This window comes from Gordionus sp. m RMFG-2023, chromosome 3, assembly GCF_954871325.1.
Source record: "Gordionus sp. m RMFG-2023 chromosome 3, tfGorSpeb1-WG-v2, whole genome shotgun sequence".
Taxonomy (NCBI): domain Eukaryota; kingdom Metazoa; phylum Nematomorpha; class Gordioida; order Chordodea; family Parachordodidae; genus Gordionus; species Gordionus sp. m RMFG-2023.
In genome coordinates, this window is record NC_088777.1 from 7,568,970 (window position 1) to 7,590,280 (window position 21,311).

Sequence of the window (21,311 nt, forward strand, 5' to 3'; positions counted from 1 at the left end):
TTTATATATAGCTAAATAGATAGGAAAGTGATTTCTAATGCTTCTCCCCTCATCATTCTTATCATCTGTGTTATAAGGTTTTGCCTGCTACTTTGCAAGAAAAAAACTGATTTTTTAAAGAACTTGTCTTATAAAAACGTAAAAAATTATAAAAAGGCAAGGTAGTTTACATTTTCGAAAATGGCCTTAACGCCAAACGGTAATTTAATCAATTTGCGAGATAACATTTGTAATGCATTTGTTGCGTTTACAAGGTAGTGTTAAGGTTCAATTTGTGCACATTATCATTAATGGCACCAATATAATTGAAGCCATACAATTAAAGTATTTGCAATATTCTCTTATATCAATTAGAATTTTTATGGTACAGGTTGGGTAGTATAACGGTTGTTGCCTATTTAACGATTCTTTAAAAAAAATGTTTTAAATTAAAATACCATGCATGAGTTATTATTTTTATCTATTTATATAATTTATTTACCCATTGTATGTTAATCATTTACATCTATTTTTAGGCAGAGAGCATTTTTTTTTATATATTTATATAAACAAACTAAAAGGAGAACAATTTTAATTAAAACCATTATAATGGATCATATGATTTGATCGTTTATATACTGATTAAACAGATATAGTTATATTTTCTTAATATATTATTATTAGCATCTTCTTCCAGTGCAGTTTCGCTTATATCTCTTTAATTTTAGGCTTTTTCATTTTTTAGTATATAGATTAGATTAGATTTAAAAATTAAAATATAGAAAAAAATAATAAAAGTTTATGTAATATTTTAACATGTTTCTAGATATATTTAAAATTTATTGAAAAAAAAAAATTTAATATAAAAATTATTTTATTTTATTTGGTATGTATAATTGGAATATTCGGATTATGAATTTGAGGTATAGAATAGCGGATTTAGGCATTATTTTCTTATAGAAATTTACAAAAATAAAGGATTATTTAAAGATAATTTTGATTAAGTTAATAATATTTCATAAGAATTATTTTACGATAATCTTTAAGACTATTAAATAATAAAATATTTTATTCAAGTTTACTAATCAATTATAACAGTTGCATTGCTTTTTATCATAATTAGCTTTTATATGAGCTATATTTTATCAGCATTTTATTTGCTGCAGGTTTAATATCATCCTCAGGATGATTTTTGGGAGCCTCCCCTGAAATTTTATCCATCTTTTCTATAAATAAAATTGCGATTCCACTTGCCGGTGTATCTGATGATATTTCCCCAACGTTATTTTATAAAATGGTTTTAAATAATTTTGCAACTTCATTTAAAGATTTTGCCTCACTATCGTTTTTATGTTTTAAGGCTCCAAACAATTTTTACTAATTTATTTAATTGCAAATAAATTCTATATAAATCATTATAAAAGAATTATGTTATCAATTGCTTTGTTCATGTTGACATCACTAAATATTTAAAGTTCAATCTGGATATTGCATCCAAAAGAATCCTGGTCCAACCTGATAGCTCCCTGTATTTTTGTAAGTTTAGGTGATGAATGTTAAAAAAAATTATGTGCCGCCTTTCTTTATGAGAGTTATGGACATTTATTGCGAGAAGGGGAAATTTAGTTCAAAATAAATTAATATGTACAAAAATATTTTATTTTATAAAATCAGGTTAAATTTATAAAAAATAGACTGATCCGATATTTTTTAAAGACCCAATATCGGCACAAATCTGAAACCGATATGTAATAACGGTGCAGCCCTACTTATGTTTTAACTTATTTCAGAGGCTTGCAGAGGTAAAAATGTCTTGATTCATTAGCCGAATCTAACCGAACCTTTATAAATTTTTTCTTAAGAACCGTATCCATTACTAATTTTTATATACTAAACCGTTATAAATAAAGGTTAGGGTCCCTGAAGAGCGGGAAAAGTTAATATTCTGAACATAAACACTTTTAAAAAAAATAATTTATTTACAGATTTTTATTCATTATCTTATATTATAGAAAAATAATGACAACAAAAATTAAAACGGATTGGATCTGTAAAATTATTGCGGATCGGTGTAGCCTTACTCATGAGATAAATACCAGGGGATTAAATTATTATTCTTCAAAAATAATCAAATAGTTTTTTGAGATTTTGAATAAATATAGCAGTTTTTTTTAATAAAAAATTTAGACTTGTAAGGTAGTTTAAGAATTAATCGAAAAAAACTAAAGATGTCTATATGTTACAATAAAAAGAATTTGAAAGATCCTTATCAGGAGAAGGAGAATATCTCTTAAATAATGAATATCTTAATTTTAAATATTATGTATAAAGAAGATAAGTTACATTTATTAGATAAAACCTTATATGTTAAAAACCACATCAGCATACGTGAATTAAAGCGATAAGGAGTCAAAATTATAATATAGAATCAAATAAATAATATTTATCAAATGCAATTTAATGTTCGAACCTTTTGGCTTTATCTTAGATATGAATGACTACTAAGTGAAGTATTAAATGTATCATTACAATCTATTGATTCGGGCATTAAGATTAGATATTGATTAATTAAAAAGTATTCTTCTCTCTTTCTGAGAGATATCTTTTAATTCTTCCTCTTAAAATATTGTTGGCATCTCTAATTTTGTCGGTTAATACTTTTTAAGGGTGTTCAAATCAATTTAATATATATAGCTAAGATAATTTTTAATTTTCATTATTACAATATCATGTAAATTTTTTATTTTAAAGAAATATTATATGAACTTATTACTTAATATGTTCATAAATTTCATTATTATTAAAATATATTTTATAAATTTTAATTCCCTTATTTTTTTATTTTCGCCTATCCCCTTTCCAATACTCCCTGACAAATTATTAAACAATAATTATATTATAACAACATTATTATGTCTATTTGGTAAAAAATTATGATTTATATATAACTAAGCGTCAATAAAACGAATTGTCATCGATATTAATTTATCTGATTAATAAAAATTATTATTTTATTATTTTTAAAAATTATGTGTAAATTTTATTTTATAAAAGTATTTATTAAAAATAGAATTATAAAGGCTTGAATATTTAAATGTAGAATGGTTATTAGAATTTTCGCACAGGATGTAATATAGGCTAATGAAAGCGAATTTATAAGGCTTGAATATTTAATCTAGAATGGTTGTTATAGTAAATTGGTATTTTATTTATATAATTTAAAAAGAAAGAAAATACAAGTTATTATCATATAAAAAAAACAGGTGATTGAAATCAAAATATATATTTTTTTATATATACATTCTGTTGCCTTAAGATATATAACTGAACTTTTAAATATATATTATTTAAGTATATAATAGTTTAACTGACATTTTAAATATAAATCATTTTAGTAAGTTATAAAATAATAGCGCACATGCAACATGCACTCCCTCCAAAAAAAATATAAAAAAATGAATATTGAAATAAAAAGTGAAAGAAACTACAATTTATAGGGAATAAACGCTCGCTTGGCATGCGGGAGGTAATTTATATTTATTTTTAAGAATGAAAATATATGTATAAAGGGGAATTGACACCATAGTTGTACATGATAGTTTTTTATGTAATTACCCTTACAAAAGGTATAAATTACACTATCGATAGGTACAACTAACACTATAGGTGGCCAATAAACAATAAATATATTTGGAATAAAATTTATATAATGAAGAAAATTATTTAATCAAAAAAAACAATCATTAAAATATATGAAAAAAAAATTTATTATAATTGTGCACATGCAACAGTATTAAAGCTAAAAAAAACTATTCCAAACATTCATTTTGATGGCTTATTTTTCCCCTCCCTCCTCTTCTTGGCATTTTTTTTTTCACACTTATTTTTTTAATAATTGTAATTTAAACCACGGCAACAAAAGAGAAAACGAAAGTTTCGTTTTAATTGTTTAATTATTTAATTAATTCCCGGGAGGTGGATAATTTTTTTTTTAAAAAAAAATTCTTTATATAAATTAAATATTTTTTTTACAAAATAATAATAAACCAAATGATCATCATTTATAACTAAAATATATAATAAGTCAAATGATTTACATAAAAAAAAACTCTTTCCAATATCGATTTATAAAATTCATATAATAAAAGAAATCTAAACAAATTCCAACCATCATGAATCCAAACCGAAAGGAATATCGGTTCGGGTTCAGGTTCGGATAAAAATTGTTGTATGTGCGCATGTGCGCTATTATTTTATTACTTACTAAAATGATATTTAAAATGTCAGTTAAACTATTATATACTTAAATAATATATATTTAAAAGTTCAGTTATATATCTTAAGGCAACAGAATGTATATATAAAAAAATATATATTTTGATTTCAATCACTTTTTTTTTACATGATAATAACTTGTATTTTCTTTCTTTTTAAATTATATAAATAAAATACCAATTTACTATAACAACCATTCTAGATTAAATATTCAAGCCTTTATAATTCTATTTTTAATATGGTGCAGGACAGGAATGATGTAAAGATCACGAGTATTTTGGAGTTGTTCAATACAAAACCGGACAGACTTGAGTCTTCCAGAGAGTGTTTCGATAGAATGAAAGGGTATGGTTCGAGGCTCAATCCTGAATTTTTGTCGGTGCATTTTATGTTGAATTGTCGTAATGAAAAGCTAAAAACAAGGTTGATTGAAGAAAATACTACAGAGATTAATATTATAGAAGACATTGTTGTCAAATTTGAATCGTTGGAGATCAATAATAATAAAACATATGTAGAGAAAGATTCTTGGAGAAGAGAGGATAGAAATTGGCAAGGCTTTTCGTCTTGGAAGAGAACAAGCAGACTTTTAAGGCCAACACCAGCAACAACAATTACAACAACAACAGCAGCAACAACAGCAGCAACAACAACAGCAGCAACAACAACAACGGCAGCAGCAACAACAACAACGGCATCAGCAACAACAACAACGGCAGCAGCAACAACAACAACAGCAATTACAGCAATTTCAAAAAAACGGAGATGATACAAACCCCTTATAATTTAAGGCCAAGAAATAAAATTAATTTTATTAATGATATTATGATTGACCTTCAAGTTAATAATTATGATTTTTCTTTTATGATAGATACTGGTTCTCCGGTGTCATCCTTGCCCATGAAAGAGTTTGAAAAGCTTACGAAGGATGAAGTTGTTAATACTAAAGAAATAGGAGATAGGGTTAATTTTTTAACTTTTTATAAACCGTTATCGCTTCGAATAGGAATCGGTTGATTGTTCAATGACAATGACTTTGATTATAACCTTAAATTTAAAGAAATGACAATGACTTTGATTTACTACCTTAATTTTAAAAGAATTAAATTTTGAGAATTAACTTTACGCAACTCCGTTTTTTTTTTCAAAGTGAGCATCAATCAATTATGGCGTGGGGTTATTGTCACTAAGATGATCAGTAATGTCATTTTAAATTCAAATTTTCTAAGGTCAAAATTATTCATTTAGATCATAATGGTTCTTTAATTATAATTGTTTTCTATGATAATACGCTTTTCTTATATTTTTTTTTATCACCATCTCCAAATTTTTTTTTTATATTAATTTTATTCCAAATATATTTATTGTTTATTGGCCACCTATAGTGTTAATTGTACCTATCGATAGTGTAATTTATACCTTTTGTAAGGGTAATTACATAAAAAACTATCATGTACAACTATGGTGTCAATTCCCCTTTATACATATATTTTCATTCTTAAAAATAAATTACCTCTCGCATGCCAAACGAGTTCTTTCTTTCCCCATTTTGTTGTACCATGTTGTGTTTTCAAGACTTTAATTTTTTTTTATATATTTTTTTTTGGAGGTGGTGCGAACGGTTTGTTTCGGTTCGTAAACAATTAAAATATCTGTTCGGGTCGAACCTTTAAAAACCAGTTTGAACACTTTTATATTCAAACCTACATTCTAATTATGTATAGGGAAAATATTTTTTTATTTTATCATTAATTTAAAAAACACATATATAAAACCTTCATTTTTATTAATTGCACATTATAAAATAATATTTAATTTATAAATATAAAAATATATATCAATATTTAATTTTAATATGAATAATATTTTCCTTTTTTTACTTAAATTTTTTTATTAAGCCGCACAATTAATATATTTTCAAAATTCGTCTCACTCAAATTACATCAATAAGGAGATAATATAAATTTAATTGTTGAAAAACATCTTTCCACACTAACTTTGGTAGCCTGCCAATATGATATCAGATTTGATGTGTCATTTATAATAATATTTTGGATTTAATTTTTCTCTAATCATTATAATTTATAAGCTTAAAATATTTATAAAATGTTGTAAAATGACAATATACTAAAGTTTCTAAAAATTATGACCGACACTTATCAATCAAATGTGATTGATGTTAATCTTTAAAATAATTCGAATATATTTGAAATCTAATAATAACTTACATATTATTTTATAAGCATAAAATCATGAGACTCGAACAGATTCAGAGGCATTTTAGCGGTTCGGTTCAGGTTCGGCTGAAATTTTTAGCGGTTTAGGTTCGGTTCAGGTTCGGTTTGGATCCCTGCCAACCATTTATTTTTGTTTAAAAAACTAATTAATATATGTTATAAAGTCAACTATGATACTTATTTTTTTTTACCATAACCCAAATCCATAACAATACTGACCTGTTTAAATTAGACAGAAATATTTAATGAATCTCGCCTTTTCACAAACGCTTAATGAATATCATATGATATATATGTATTAATTGCACCCTTTTACGATATAGGTCAGTTCCACCATATTATAGTATTTTTATAAACCATTATTATCCATATTAATCAATCTATATACATCATGGTATATAACTTTGATTACATCTTTCATTTCTTTTTACTTCTTGGAGAGTAACCACCAATCTCTGCACACATTTCGGACGATCACACATATTATCCTTTAAATTAACCACTTTTGGTTTATCATTCTAGATTTCATTTAAAACTATTTACTTTCCAAGTCCAACATTTTTTTAAAAAAAAATAATTATCTGACGCCACAGTGTCTTTCATTAATTATTATATACCTTTGTCACTACATCGGTACATTTCCTTATCAGTGAATAATAAATATATTATTAAACATAATAATATCGCAAATAAATAATCAATTATATACAGAAAGTATCAAAAATCCTTATAAATGAAAACTTTATCTAAAATATTATGCTCGTCAAATTTAACATAAAAACAGTTCTTTTAGCTTCAATACTTTTTGTGTGGGAAGGTTTATTAATTAATGTTACTATATTTAATCCAGTTGCAATTAAGGTTGATATATTATTAAGGGATCTATTGTGGGTGTGTTAAAGTTGTTTATTGTGAAGTAATTAACCATTTTTATGTAATATGGTGTAATTTGAATTACACATATGATATATTTAATTATAAATGATAACATATATAGGGTACATTTAGATTTAAAAGGAATGTTATCTGAAGCATATATGGGATACATTTATTTAAAAGGAATGATATCATTGGTGAAAATATGAGTTAATGTCTGCAGTATGTAATAACATTATGAAATACATTGAAATTAAATGAATTGAGTTATGATAAAAGTCAGAATAGTATCCATAATGTTATATGTAGATAGTTATTTTTGATTTAATGAATGAATTTGATATATATATGTTGTAATTTTTAAAGGGATCATGACTATCCGGGATCTTCACGAGATTTAAAGGGATAACAAGGAATTATAATACGGTATTATCACGTTTTAATCCTAATAAAGAGGAATCTTATTTTAAAAGTGTTTTCCACGAGTTTCGTTGTGTTTTTTAATTTTATTGTTAATTAATTTTTCATGTTGTTTTTTTCGGCCTTGATATAAGATATATCCAGTATAGGGTATCAATCGATAGCTAATCAAAAGATCTATTCAACTGGAGGCCAAACTTTTCCCCATAATTGGCGATCTGTATGGGTGGGAGTGAGGAGGGGTGTAAAAAATAATTTTTTTAGATATGGGTATCAAATAAAAGCTAACTTTAATATGGTATGACTGAAAGTCTTTATTCTTGGTCTTGATGGGTATGACTTGGTCTGGGGGGAGGTGTAAAAAAGCATAAAATATAGATATGGGTATCAAATAAAAGCTCATTTAAATTTCTTTAGATTGAAAGTATTCATTTTTTGTCTTGATGGGTATGACTGTCAGGTCCTCGACATATTAACAAAATGTCTAGTTGGATAGAATTTACAGAAATAAAAGAGAATGTAGATAAAATAATTTTATAAATCTTTTTTTGGTTCCAATCCTGAACTTGAAATATATAATTTGCAGTGTTCTATATTAGCTCGATATTCCATAGCTATTTTTTTAGTATCGATATCTTTAGCTTTTTTAAAAAAGAGAGATAACGGTAGCTCGTTATTAAATAAATAGCAAAAATTATCATAACAATTTTATAATTAATTTTAAAATCCTTATCTTTTTTTTTAAATTTAAATTTACATTTAAAAATATGTGTCGTAATTTTTAAAGGGATCATGACTATCCGGGATCTTTACGGGATTTAAAGGGATCCCTTTAAAATTTCAATTTTTTAAAGGATAATGAATTATATTATTTGATACCCATATCTATATTTTATGTTGATAAAAATATTCCTCACCCTCCAAGACCTAGACCAGCCCTCTATAGTGATTATTATTATTACAATAAAAAAAATATTTTAATTACCTTTTATTTAATACCTATATCAAAAAAAATTATTTTTACAATGGATTTATATGATATATTGGTAGAAATTATGATATTTAATACCAGACTGAACGAAGAAACAAAATGATTATATAATTATATTGATAATATATTGATTGTTTTAGATATATTAGATGACTGTTTTAAATACATCATATATAATGTTATATTCGTGTACTAATTATTAATTTGAATACATACTTGTAATTTTTATGAATTTATTATAAATCGATGAGGGTTAAATATTAATTTGAATATGTAGTCAAGGAAATTATTTTTTTTATAGACTGGTAATTTTAATTATGTTTGTGAACACTTGTAATTTTCATTATTTTTTTTATGAATTTTCATTACACTTGTAATTTTTGCACATTAAAAAGATGTATATAAATAGAAAGATTTTAATAAAATAAAAATTAAAGTTTCTACTATAACCTTCGACAAGTTGATTACAAGTCATATAAGGAATCATTCGTAAGATAATTAACCGAAATTATTAAATATTTATATATTAATTTTATTTAATACAAGGTTCCTTATTTGTATTAAGTCTCTCCCACTAGCTTCCACAAATAAATTACAATCCTATATAAGGAGTGGTAACATATAAATATATATAAATATATGGATGAAGATTGGTAAATGGATTGGTAAGTGGGAGATTCATCTCATAATTATTTTTTATTAATAACAAAAATAATCTATCCGCTAGATGGCGTTTTTAAATGTTTTTAATTCTTAACAATTAAAAATAAAATAATTATATTTTTGAATGTTTAAATAATTTTGCCTTATTCTCCACCAAGATGCACTAAAAAATTTATGAATTTTATTTATAGCATTATATATATTTTGGTAAAAAATATTCGAATAGTCTTTTTGAAATTTTTATAAATCAGATAAATTATTATCGATAGCAATTCGTTTTATTGGTGCTTAGTTAGATATATAAATCATTATATTTTTACCAAATAGACATAATAATGTTGTTATAATATAATTATTGTTTTCATATGGTAAAAATAATTTTTAATATTCATTATTGCAACAATGTATAAATCATGAAAATTTTTTATCAAAAGAAGTATTAGCTTGTGTGATAACTTTTTTAGACATAACAAAATTTACAATTTGTTTTTATTATTTCGCTAATCGGTTTTACTTCGGGTCCTACACTTGTATCCTTATTTGCTTTATTTAAGATCGTTATTTTTTATTATTATTTCATTATTATGAAGTCATTTTTTTATAAATATAAATTCCCTATTTTTTCCCGATTTTCGCCTGCCACTTTCCAATATTTTTAGAATATCGAATATATTTCGTCAATATATATAATTATATTACACTAAATTTCTATTTTCTGACAAATTATATTTTATCAAAAACAATAATTATAACAACATTATTATGACTATTTGGTAAAAATAATTATATTTTATATATAAGCATCAATAAAACGAATTGCTATATATTAATTTATCTGATTTATAAAAAAATTTAGAAGACTATATGAATTTTTTTTATCAAAATATAGATAATGTAATAAAAAAAAAGATTTGTAAATATTTTAGTGCACCTTGGTAAAATAAGAAAAATAAATTAAACATTCAAAACTATTATTTTTCAAATGATAAAAATTAAAATAAATTTTGATTAAATTATAACTAAAATAACTAACTTATACCTGTTTAAACATTTATTTTAATTTAAAAACTTGGTTACAATGGGGGACTTTCAAATAAGTTTTGATATATCTTTAATTTTATATTAAAATTTAAACATGATAATATTATAATTAATCTACTAATTTTTTTTTTAACCAACTTAACTAAAGTATACATCAAATTGTTGTTCAATAAAATACTGCTAAGAATAATATTTTTTTAATGAACCTCAATCAATATATCTTTTTTGTTATTTATGAAATGATCAATATATTATTCTTGGATTTTAAGTGAATAATAAAATAAAATATTACTGAGAAGAAAATTCTAAATTTTTGTGTTGTAAGATGGGATTGGATTTACCTAAATAAACAGGTAAATAAATATTTTTACATACATATTAATTTAATTTTTTTAAATTAAAATAATGGTTAATTATAACGCAATATACTGAGGCCATTAGTTTTATTAATGAAAAACATTTATATTTTTGGAATAAGGATTTTTGGATGATTTTATACTAATTATTACTATTTTTAAAGTAAAGATGAACTTGGTAAACAAATTTTAATCTAATTAAAAGGGAAAAATGGAACATTTTTTATTGTTACTTTGTAACCTTAAAAGGAATAATTTGGGGGGAATTAGGAAATGCTAATTTTTAACGGTTATTGAAGTAACAAAAAGGTATCAAGAATGTTGGGATATATATTTATGATTGCATTAATTTAAAATACAATTATTATTATTGTAATATGAATTTTGCCTTATTTTAAGTGAGGTTGTAAGCAAGTAAATTTAAGTATCTTAAAAATGAACTAAAAGAAAAATAAAGAAATTTAAATTTTAAGGGCGAGTTGGATTCGTAGAATATATTAATTCATATTCTTGATGAAATTTTCATTTTAGATCATAAGTTTTGGGATATAATTGATTATTTATTTATGATATTATTTGTAATAATATATGTGATATTCATTATATATAAAATTCTTGTAAAGAAATGTACCGAGGTAGTGACCGAGCTACAGTAATTTGAAGAAAGACACCATGATGTTAGGTAATCTGTGCAATATTACGAAATGTGGGGAGAGATTTGCTCGTTTTTTTACGACTCATTAAATATTTCTGTCCAATTTTGGCAGGTTATTATTTTAAAGATTTGCTAACCACATATTTTAATTAAAGAGATCAGGAGGCGAAGAATTCAGTGACATGTGTATTTTATTTATATATTTATTTTAAACAAAGTTCATAGAGCTGAAAATTTTTTTTTCCCCTCACTCCCTGTCTTTGTTTTGTTTGTTCCTCACACCTAATTTTTTTTTAAAAAATTGTAAATTAAACCGTGGCAAAAGAAAAAGGAAAGAAAATGAAACTTCCATTAGGCAAATTATTTAATTAATTATCGGAAGGTGGAATAATTGAATAAGGGAATGCACATGTTCGGAAAAAAAAATTACATAAAAGTTTTATCTGTGTGGGTAAATGCAGTGGTTTGAATTTGACTATATTTTTTATATTACTTATATTTTTAAATAGATTCTTGAATGAAAAATAATTCACCCCCCCCCCCCCACCCTTATTTATATTATTTTGCTTAATATGTATATTTTTATTGTTAACATTTTTATTGTATTGACCTCTTCAATTAAAATAATAAAAAAAAGATACGCTTATCGGGTCAGGTATATGATATTCATGAAGTTTACCAAAAATTAAACAATTTATCAGAACTGACTTGGTTCATTAATTGATTAATGTAAAATTAACTTAGCTTGGTACAATTTATTTCAATTTTTTTAAAATCCAAGTCCAGTCTATAGAATTTCGTTTATACTTGTTTATTTTCTTTTAATGGACATTATTATTGATCATTCACCAATTCATCACTAAATCATATTATAGAACAAAATTGTAATTATTTTGTTAATGTGAAATTTCACGTATCTATGTTCAATTCGGAAATACCATGGTCGATAGAACCATTCGTTTTTACCATCAAAGGTGCGATTCGATAAATGACAAAAGAAATGACCAATGCCACGATAATGGTGAAGATCGATAACTTTCAACTTCATAGAGTATATGAACACTGAGCTTATGAGGGGTGGGCGTGTTACAGTTTTTCAATAAAATACTGCAAAAAATAATATCGTCAATCAATATATTTTTTTGTTATTTTTTAATTTATTTTTTTTTATGAAATGACCATTATATTATTCTTGGATTTTAAGTGAAAAATAAATTATATATAACTGAGAAGAAAATTTTAAATTTTGAATTTGATTTTTTTAAATCAAGGCATTTTTCTTGCTCCTAAACATACATGATAGTTTTCGGCTAAAAACTTGATTTAGCCTTTTTTTAGCCGGCTAAAAATTAGCTTAAATTGCTAAAATTATAGTAATTACCAAACTATAGCTGCACCGATAATACTTATCGATATCGGATCGACGCCTATATTGGACCTTTAAAAAATATTGGATTGGCCTATTTTTTTTAATTTAACGTAACCGATTTTATAAAGTAAAATATTTTTATACATATTATTTTACATAACTCCCATAAAGAAATGGGCCTTGCATTTTTTTAATAGAAAAGGTAAAGTGTTTTAATAAACTAATAAGAAAAAATTACCCAAAAATTTTTGTCTATTTGTATTTCTCTATTTGTATTTCTCTATTTGTTTATTCAAATTTTTGAATTCAGTGAATAATTTCTCATACAATGAGATATTCTAAAGATATATTTAACCCTATATATTTATTTAAAGCATTTTATTTTAAAAAATATACAATTTAAAAAATGAATTTAAGTTTCACATTTCTGCTTGCTAATTATAATGGTATATATAGACAAATCTGATTTTAAACATCAAATATAGTGTTATTAATAAGCCCAATTTAAGTCGATTTCTAATAACAGCTCGATTAAGATTCTAGTCAAGTTGATATTATGTGAACCTCAAGATATATCAATGCCAAACCTTTATGGCATCTAATGAGCAAAGTTCCCAGGCTTACGAAATATATTTTGGCTAAAATCTGGGCCGTTCTCAAAAATCTACCCACAACACTAACTGTATATGTCATTGTCCTGAAATGACGAATTATTATTGTTATAAACTTTTATGAAACCGGTTAATGAAAAATTTTAAAATTGATACATTTTTACTTCTAATAATTTTACTTATTTACTCATTTATTTTAGTTCTATTTTGTGAATACCTTGCATATTATTTCTCATTAGTTACCTGTGCATGGTTAAATCTCTCTTTACCTTTTTTAAAATCGTTGATTATAGCTGATACACATTTATTGGGAACTATAAACGGGCATTGGTTTGATAAATTGAGAAGAGAATGGCAAATGCGAATGACATTTCGTGCTGCATTATATTTTTTAAAACCAGATGTTATATATATATTAGGAGATATATTGGACGAAGGGCAATTAGCAAATGAAAATGATTATAAAAACTATATACATTCTTTTCATTCTATCTTTTATCATCCTAAACATATCAAATTGAATTCATTAGTAGGAAATCATGATGTTGGGTTTCATTATCATATGTAGAATATAATCAGTTTGATAAATATTTTAACTATCAATGTCTAGCCTAAATTCTAATGGTCAATTTTTAAATCGATTTTCTAAAACCTTTAACAACAGAGTTTTGGATATGTTTGTAATTAAAGATAACATCTTTATTACTATAAATAGCATGGCATTTGAAGGTGATAATTGCAGTTTATGCAAAAAAGCTGCAAGGTCATTGATGAATATATCCAAAGTTTTGAATTGCTTGAAAGTATTTATTCATATTGTTAACATTTTTATCTTTTTTTAAAAAAAAAGAATGACACTAATTGTAAATATTTAAATGTGATGAATTTTTATTCAAAACCCATCATTTTGCAGGTAATTAAAGTTTTATTAGCCACTATAAATTAAACAGCATTTTCCACTTTTCAGATATTCTGATCTTAATTGTTCTCATATTCACAAAGATTCCAACTTTCAACAAATGAAACCAAAATATGATTGTTTATCCTATCATGCATCTCAACAGGTAAGAAAATATATTTAATATAAATTATTTAATATATTTTTTTATTTTGTAAATTTAATTTGATAGATAATGGAAACATTAATGCCAAGATTAGTATTGTCAGGACATACTCATTCTGATTGCCATATAACTCATAAAAATAACATTAATGAATATACTGTTGGTTCATTTAACTGGAGAAATACAAATAGACCTTCTCTCTTACTGGTATAATATCTGCTTATTTATAAATAAAATGTGTAAAATAAAATAAACTTTGTGTATAGCTAATAATTAAACCTCTTATAAAATTCTCAGTGTATGGCCAATATAAAAATTATTTAATAAGCAAATATGTAAAATATCAGTAATATACAAAATTGATCAGTATTTTAACTAGTAAAAAAAAATAATTAGAGAAGTGCTAGATCATTTTTTCACTGATTCCAGTACTGGATTACAAAATTTTTTGATTACCTTACCAGAATTGAATTTAATAAACAATATTGATTAATTCTTTTATAAATGGAATGAAAATTTAATATGTTGAACAGCAGAATAGATTATATTATTTTACAGTATATAATTTTACATCCAGAGTAGTGTTGTTAAGTGGCTAACCCAGTATTTTATCCAATACCCTGAACATTTTGCTCTTAGATTGCCAAAAAGTTTGTGCATCTATTAATGAAATCTAGAGGTCTATAATATTATTTTGGATAAGCTCTTAATTTAAAATTGGAAAAATCAAGCCTAATAATATGGCTAGCCCAGAGATTGTTTTATAGCTATTTTATTTGTTTAATTTCATATATTTTAAACATAAGAATATAAATTTTAAAAAATTTGATTTATATATATATTTTTTTAATGAATTTGTTATTAAAAATAAACTTCCAACTTTAAAAAAGTCTGGTTCAAAAGGGGGGATATTACCTAGATCCAGACTCAAAATACTATAATTTGGGTTTCATGTTTATTTTAACTAATATTTTAAATTGGTTAGTGATAGAGGTAATTTGACTGCCCTTTTGATGCTAATAGTTAGAAATTTATCCCCTCCATATGACTAAAATTTATGAAACTAATCTGTTGGGCTGGACAGGTCAGGACCCTCACAACTCCCTTCTTGAACCAATAAAGCAGAAACCTGCCCTGATTCACAATGAAATATAAAATTAGATCCCTCTCAATAATATATTTTTTTAAATATTATCAAAATTGTTAAATTTTATATCAAAAAATATATAAATTACAATAGCACTATTGATCATTCTAAACAAAAATTTGCATAAAATATTACATTAAAGATATATAATATTTAAGTTTATTGTAAATTTTTTATAATGATTAAGAAATTATACATGCTCTGGGCTACTTTTTAAATTTAGCAACCAGTTCCAATATTTATTTATTACTTCAATTAAAGATTAGCTGCAGGACTATGAAATTTTTTAATATGGCCTATAATTATATTTACCAAGATCTGGCTCAAAATATATATTTTGTACAAGTTATTCGGCCAAGTACTTAATTATTTTCTATATTGGAAAACGACATCAATTTGCCTATTTATCAGCTGTAAAAACATTTCCCAGCCTGTAAAAATGTTTTGCACAATTTGTTTGGGTTGGGCGTCAATCTTTAATTTTTATCCTAAATTAGGATATACCTAAAATAATTTTGATCATAATTTTGCTTGATGGAGGTTAAATGGTGAATTATTTTGGATTTACTATTTCCCTTGGACATATATCAAGTTGAACAATCTTTTTTTTAAAAAATATAGGCGGCATAGCCCGCCTAGTTTGACCCCATATTTTTTTAATGCTATGTCTAATTCCAAATATATGCTTGTTTGAACAGCAAATTAAAAATCATATACTTTGTATATTATCCTTTCTATCAAATATCAGAAATAAACGACCCCAATAAAAAAAATTTTGCTCAGCCCTAACCAAATATAGATTTTTCTAGACGCATCCCATCCGAGCCGGGTCATTGCGAACCTCTACTAGTATTATACTTAACATAATGGCGGAAAAGAATATATTTACTGGGTAGATCTATTAAAATATCGCTAAAAAGATATATCTACCTAATTTTTTTTACTGGTACGTAACCGAAGGTGCTGACATATTATTTATTATAAAATTAATAAAATACTGGAAATTTTGTTATTAAACCGAAAAAAATATACTGATAATTGCGTAATAGGATACTGAAGAGATAAACAATTTAATTATTTATATTATCTTTTGATATCAAAGCGCTTATTTATTACATACTTATTTATATTAAATTTAGCTATCAAGCAACTCCCAGAGCTATTTGGTAAAAATGTGTCACGGGCCTGACGAAAACTTAATCCTCAACATCTATTACATCAATATATTTCTGATGTCTCTCTCAATCATGTTTTTATTTGGAATAATAATTTATAGAAATATATTACCCACCAAAATTATTGAAAAGATGTATTAATGAATTTTAATTATTACCGGAATCTTTATATCCTAAATTATGTTAAAAAATTGATTAGACACTATCATTATAGTTTATTATGTAGAATTTTATTCTTATTACTTTCATGCAATTTTAAAAATTTTTTTACATATCGTCTCCTGAAAATTAGGTTATTCCATATCCATTTTTTTGTCAAAAAAAATGAATATTTTTATAATTATACTATTCTACCGAAAAAATTCCGAAATATTTATAAAATAAGTCAACTTTTAGCTAATATAAGGTTAGCCATCTTAGTGAAAACAATAGAAACTTTAATTTTTAAAATTAACTTGTAACATTGCATAAAGTGGAGATGGAATGATCTAATTCTAAGCTACGATATATATTGAAATTAGCCGTACGTATCTTATAACCCTAACCCCAGGATCATAACTAATGGGAACTCGGCCATCCCATCAAATTTTGCACCTCCCCCCTTCCCCATTTCCTCCAGGCAAAATATTGCAGATTTTGTCAATTTTTGCCATTTTCATGCAACTATAAAAGGTGAAGTTGGAATGAATAATATTTATAAAAAAATTAGCCTGAACATTACATAAATTAGGTTTAATGTTGCGTAATAAATTATGATTAATATTATTTAATTTACTCAATTAGTTATTTGGCATTAGCAGCTATAACAATCAGGGCGACAAGTAAATAATAGTGTTTATTTTCAATAATAGCTTTTTTGCCTTTATAATTAGGGGAGGGGGAAGCTCTATCCTAACTGAATAAAATGAAGTCCATCGAGTGAGGAATGATAATTTAAATATGTTATTTCCAAAATTGTGCCCTCTTAAGCAAAAATTCTTAGTTGGTAAGCCAGCCCGAAACCAGACTGGCACCTTAACTTTAAAAAAAAATTTAGATCAAGCTCAGGCTGAAAAGTCTGTCTAAATCTTTAATCTAACTCCTTTCTCCAGCTACCTGTTTTAGTTATAAATATATTTCACCCAATTAAAAAATTTCCTATTAATGAAGATTCCTATAGTTTGAGATATTATTAAAAGATTTGTTTTACTGTAATATAACAAATTATTGTTGGACTAAAATTTTAGATTTATAAGAGCATATTTTTTTTATTTTGAAATGTCTGCAAAATCTTTTCTCAGATTTGTTAGTGTCCTTTTTTTTTGTCTTACACCTACCTCATTTAGTGTAAAGGCGTTTTGTTCAGGCGATGCGATGTCGTATTTAACGCTGCATTATCTACAAAAACAAGAGTATAATTTATTAATATGGGGCAGAGGTACCATATCTGCAAACTCAGCCCGGATATTTTTGTTTTAAAAAAAATTTCGTCTAGTCCCGAATATAAATTGTATATTATATTAATCCTTATAATATAAATATAATTCGATAATTTTTTGGGAAATGAATATATTTTTTTAAGAACGGAAATTGTTATATTTTTTTTGAACGGAATAGGAAACACAAAAATGCCTGTGTTCTGGGTTCCCTAATATATATATGAAATATGTCTAAATATAAATTCAACGAATTTTATAAAATAACATAATAACTTAAACCTATTTAAAAAAAATTTCAACCGTCCCAAGATCGATTGAAGTTCAGATAAAAATAACGGTTATTGGTTTACGTTCGGTTAATAAAAAAACAATAATATAGGTCCGATTTGAACTTTTTCGTTTATCAACTTATTGGAATCATGCAAGGAGAAACCTTTTTTTAAAAAAATTTATTCAATATATTCAAATATTTTCTCGTCAAATTATATCCACGAGGAGAAAGAATAAATTTTATGGTTGAGAACATTTCTATATATACGCTAATTTTGGTAGCTGGGTATCATCAAATAACAATGATAGGAAAATCATTCCTCGGGAAAATAGTCTAAGGAAAATAATTCTCCAAAAAAATTACCCAAATTAAATATTTAAAAATTATGAGAAATTGACAAAATAAAAAAATTTCCTGGAAATTATATACCTGTTCCCAAATAAAATTTCTAACTTATAAAACAATAAAAAGTAGTTAATGTTAAACTTAACTTAATTAAAATATTATCAAATAACTCAAAACCATATAATGTTTAACGTTATGGTCTTATACCGAACCTGATTTTCGTGAAATTTAAACAAAAAAATTATTTTTAAAATAAGCTAACGCTTAACTTTATCATACCTCCTTAGTTTCTGTAATATTAAGCAAATTCTAGATTGTGAAACATTATAGCCAATGCTTCCCAATCAATAATGCCGTAATTTCTAGCTGCCGAAAGTGCTCTGGATTGGGTTGCATGGAGGAAATTTTATAAAAAAAAATATAAGCTTTCATATTTTCTTTTAAAAAATATTCATTTTTACAAATTTTTCATTTCCAAGACGTTTTATTTAAAATATCCAATTGGGAGATTTTAATTGAGGATTTTCATAATTCCTTCAAAAATAAATGGTAAAACGATTTATTTTTTCAATTAGTTGGAAAATAATAAGGATTGTTTGATAAATTTACTCGTCATATTCTCAATACCTATTTATAAAATAAGTTATCCATATAATTTTTTATTTGATAATTGTAAAAAAATTATCTATTATAATCATTTAACTTTTATCGGAGCCACTCCAGCCTAACTCGGTGCCATATTTTCTTTCCAAAAATCTATTTGAATATTTTTTATGCTATCGCTGCTTAATTATAAGATATCAAAGATACCACCATAGTTATCGAGTCTCCCATTTTAATAACCTCTTTAATCGCTCAGCATTAAAGCTAAAACACCCCTCAAACGTTGAGAATATTCAAAGCTTAGAAAAAATATTGAATATCCAGAATTATTTCTTGATGCTCAGATATAAACCGGAATTTCCCAGAAAACGGATAATCAGTTTAAAAGATAAATTGCCCAGAAAAAATATATGAAAGTATAAAATAATTTTTATGAAAATAGTCACTATTAACAATTATCGCGGTATTGCTTTCGTGCAAAATAGTTCGCTAAATTGTGTATTTGGTTTTGCCTTCTCCTTAAGATTTTCACTCGTTATTATAAATTGTCTGTAAAAGTTTCGCTTATGTATTAGCTTCTAAAGAGATCTCGGTAAAAGTTCGTCTAGAAAAAATTCTCGATATGGTCTTCGTTGAATAGCATGCGAACGTGGGATTCGCGACATTTATCTATGCAATCAATTTGCTTTGATAAACATTCGCGATAAAAATTTCGCGAAAAATATATTTTGTGATAAAAGTTTAGTTGTCTTAGTGGTTCGTTAAATTTAAAACTTTATCGAGTGTCAAAAGAAAATTTTTGAGCAAAAATCTTTGAGGATTAATTTTTAATATAAATTGTGATTTCAACTTGAAAGATTTATGTAAAGAAATTGCTAATTATATATTTATATAACTTTTATAAAAAATATTTGGGATTTTTAGTAGAATTTGACGAATTTATTTTTTTGATATTTTAAAAAAAAAATTAAGAGAATTTTTTTTACCTAGGGAATTAATTTCCATTTTATATTTTTTAAAATGAAAAATGCGGAATTCATTTTTGGGGAATTATTTTTCGCTTACCAACAGCAATTACATAAAAACATTTATATAAAATTTACTAATATTCGATATTAATTAACAATCTTTAAAATAGTTGAGATATAAAAGGTATGAAAGGGTTTGAACTTTTAACCCTTTCATATACCTTTTCAGAAGTTTAGGTTTGGAGTGACAAATTTTTAATGGTCCCAATTTTATTACCGTTTAAATCTCCTATTTATTGGCCAGTTTGTACCTACCTTTGTTTTCAAAATTGTTATCATTTTTTTAAAAAAGAGAATTATAACTGAAATTGTATTCATAATTATCATTTGAAGTTTAGACAGTAAATTTATCTCCCACTTGCGTCGATAAAATTATTCAAGGTCCCAATGGGTCACGACTCATAATATTCTAGGTTATCGTTTTCAAAAAAATGTTAGTAAGAGAAAGAATAGTTTTTGGCCAAAAACTAGGTATAATTTTTTTTTAGCCAGCGAAAGATTCGCGAAAACGACTTAAAATATAGCAATAATTAGTTCAGGATGCAGTTTCAAGACTCAACGTTGATGTCATTTCAATTGAAATCAATAAATAATTAAGTTTCGTTTCCGAAATACATTTCCTCTACCTAAGTTGTTACTACATTTGTTCGCTAATTTTGTTTAAATTTGCATATCCTAGTTTTAATATTATTTTATAAATTTTATGTTTGTTGTAATTGTTTTTGGATTAAAATCAGATGTATTTATTATTTTAAATTAAAAATTTTATAAAAATTTTAGTATTTTT

At 24.9% G+C, this 21,311-nt stretch overlaps 1 protein-coding gene across 5 annotated transcripts; it reads left to right on the top strand.

Annotated features, from left to right (window-relative positions):
* The first annotated feature begins 815 nt into the window (after positions 1-815).
* Positions 816-17,014, top strand: LOC135926130 (metallophosphoesterase 1-like). 5 transcript variants are annotated; one of them, XM_065461829.1, is made up of 6 exons: positions 816-902; positions 4,507-5,217; positions 14,324-14,386; positions 14,424-14,537; positions 14,604-14,744; positions 16,824-17,014. In XM_065461829.1, exons 2-6 carry the CDS (start codon positions 5,020-5,022, stop codon positions 16,998-17,000), a joined length of 693 nt encoding a protein of 230 aa, XP_065317901.1. In that variant the 5' UTR covers positions 816-902; positions 4,507-5,019; the 3' UTR covers positions 17,001-17,014. The 5 variants fall into 5 exon arrangements, with proteins under 5 accessions (XP_065317901.1, XP_065317902.1, XP_065317903.1 ...); XM_065461830.1 differs by having other exon boundaries at positions 844-902; positions 4,502-5,217; XM_065461831.1 differs by having other exon boundaries at positions 870-902; positions 4,773-5,217.
* Positions 17,015-21,311: the final 4,297 nt, after the last annotated feature.

Excerpts from the sequence above, each read along its gene's own strand:
- LOC135926130 (XM_065461828.1), top strand. The coding sequence starts at position 14,076 with ATGTCTAGCCTAAATTCTAATGGTCAATTTTTAAATCGATTTTCTAAA. Across the intron at positions 14,277-14,323 it reads AAGTTTTGAATTGCTTGAAA|AATGACACTAATTGTAAATA; the intron begins GTATTTATTCAT and ends TTAAAAAAAAAG. Across the intron at positions 14,538-14,603 it reads CCTATCATGCATCTCAACAG|ATAATGGAAACATTAATGCC; the intron begins GTAAGAAAATAT and ends TTAATTTGATAG.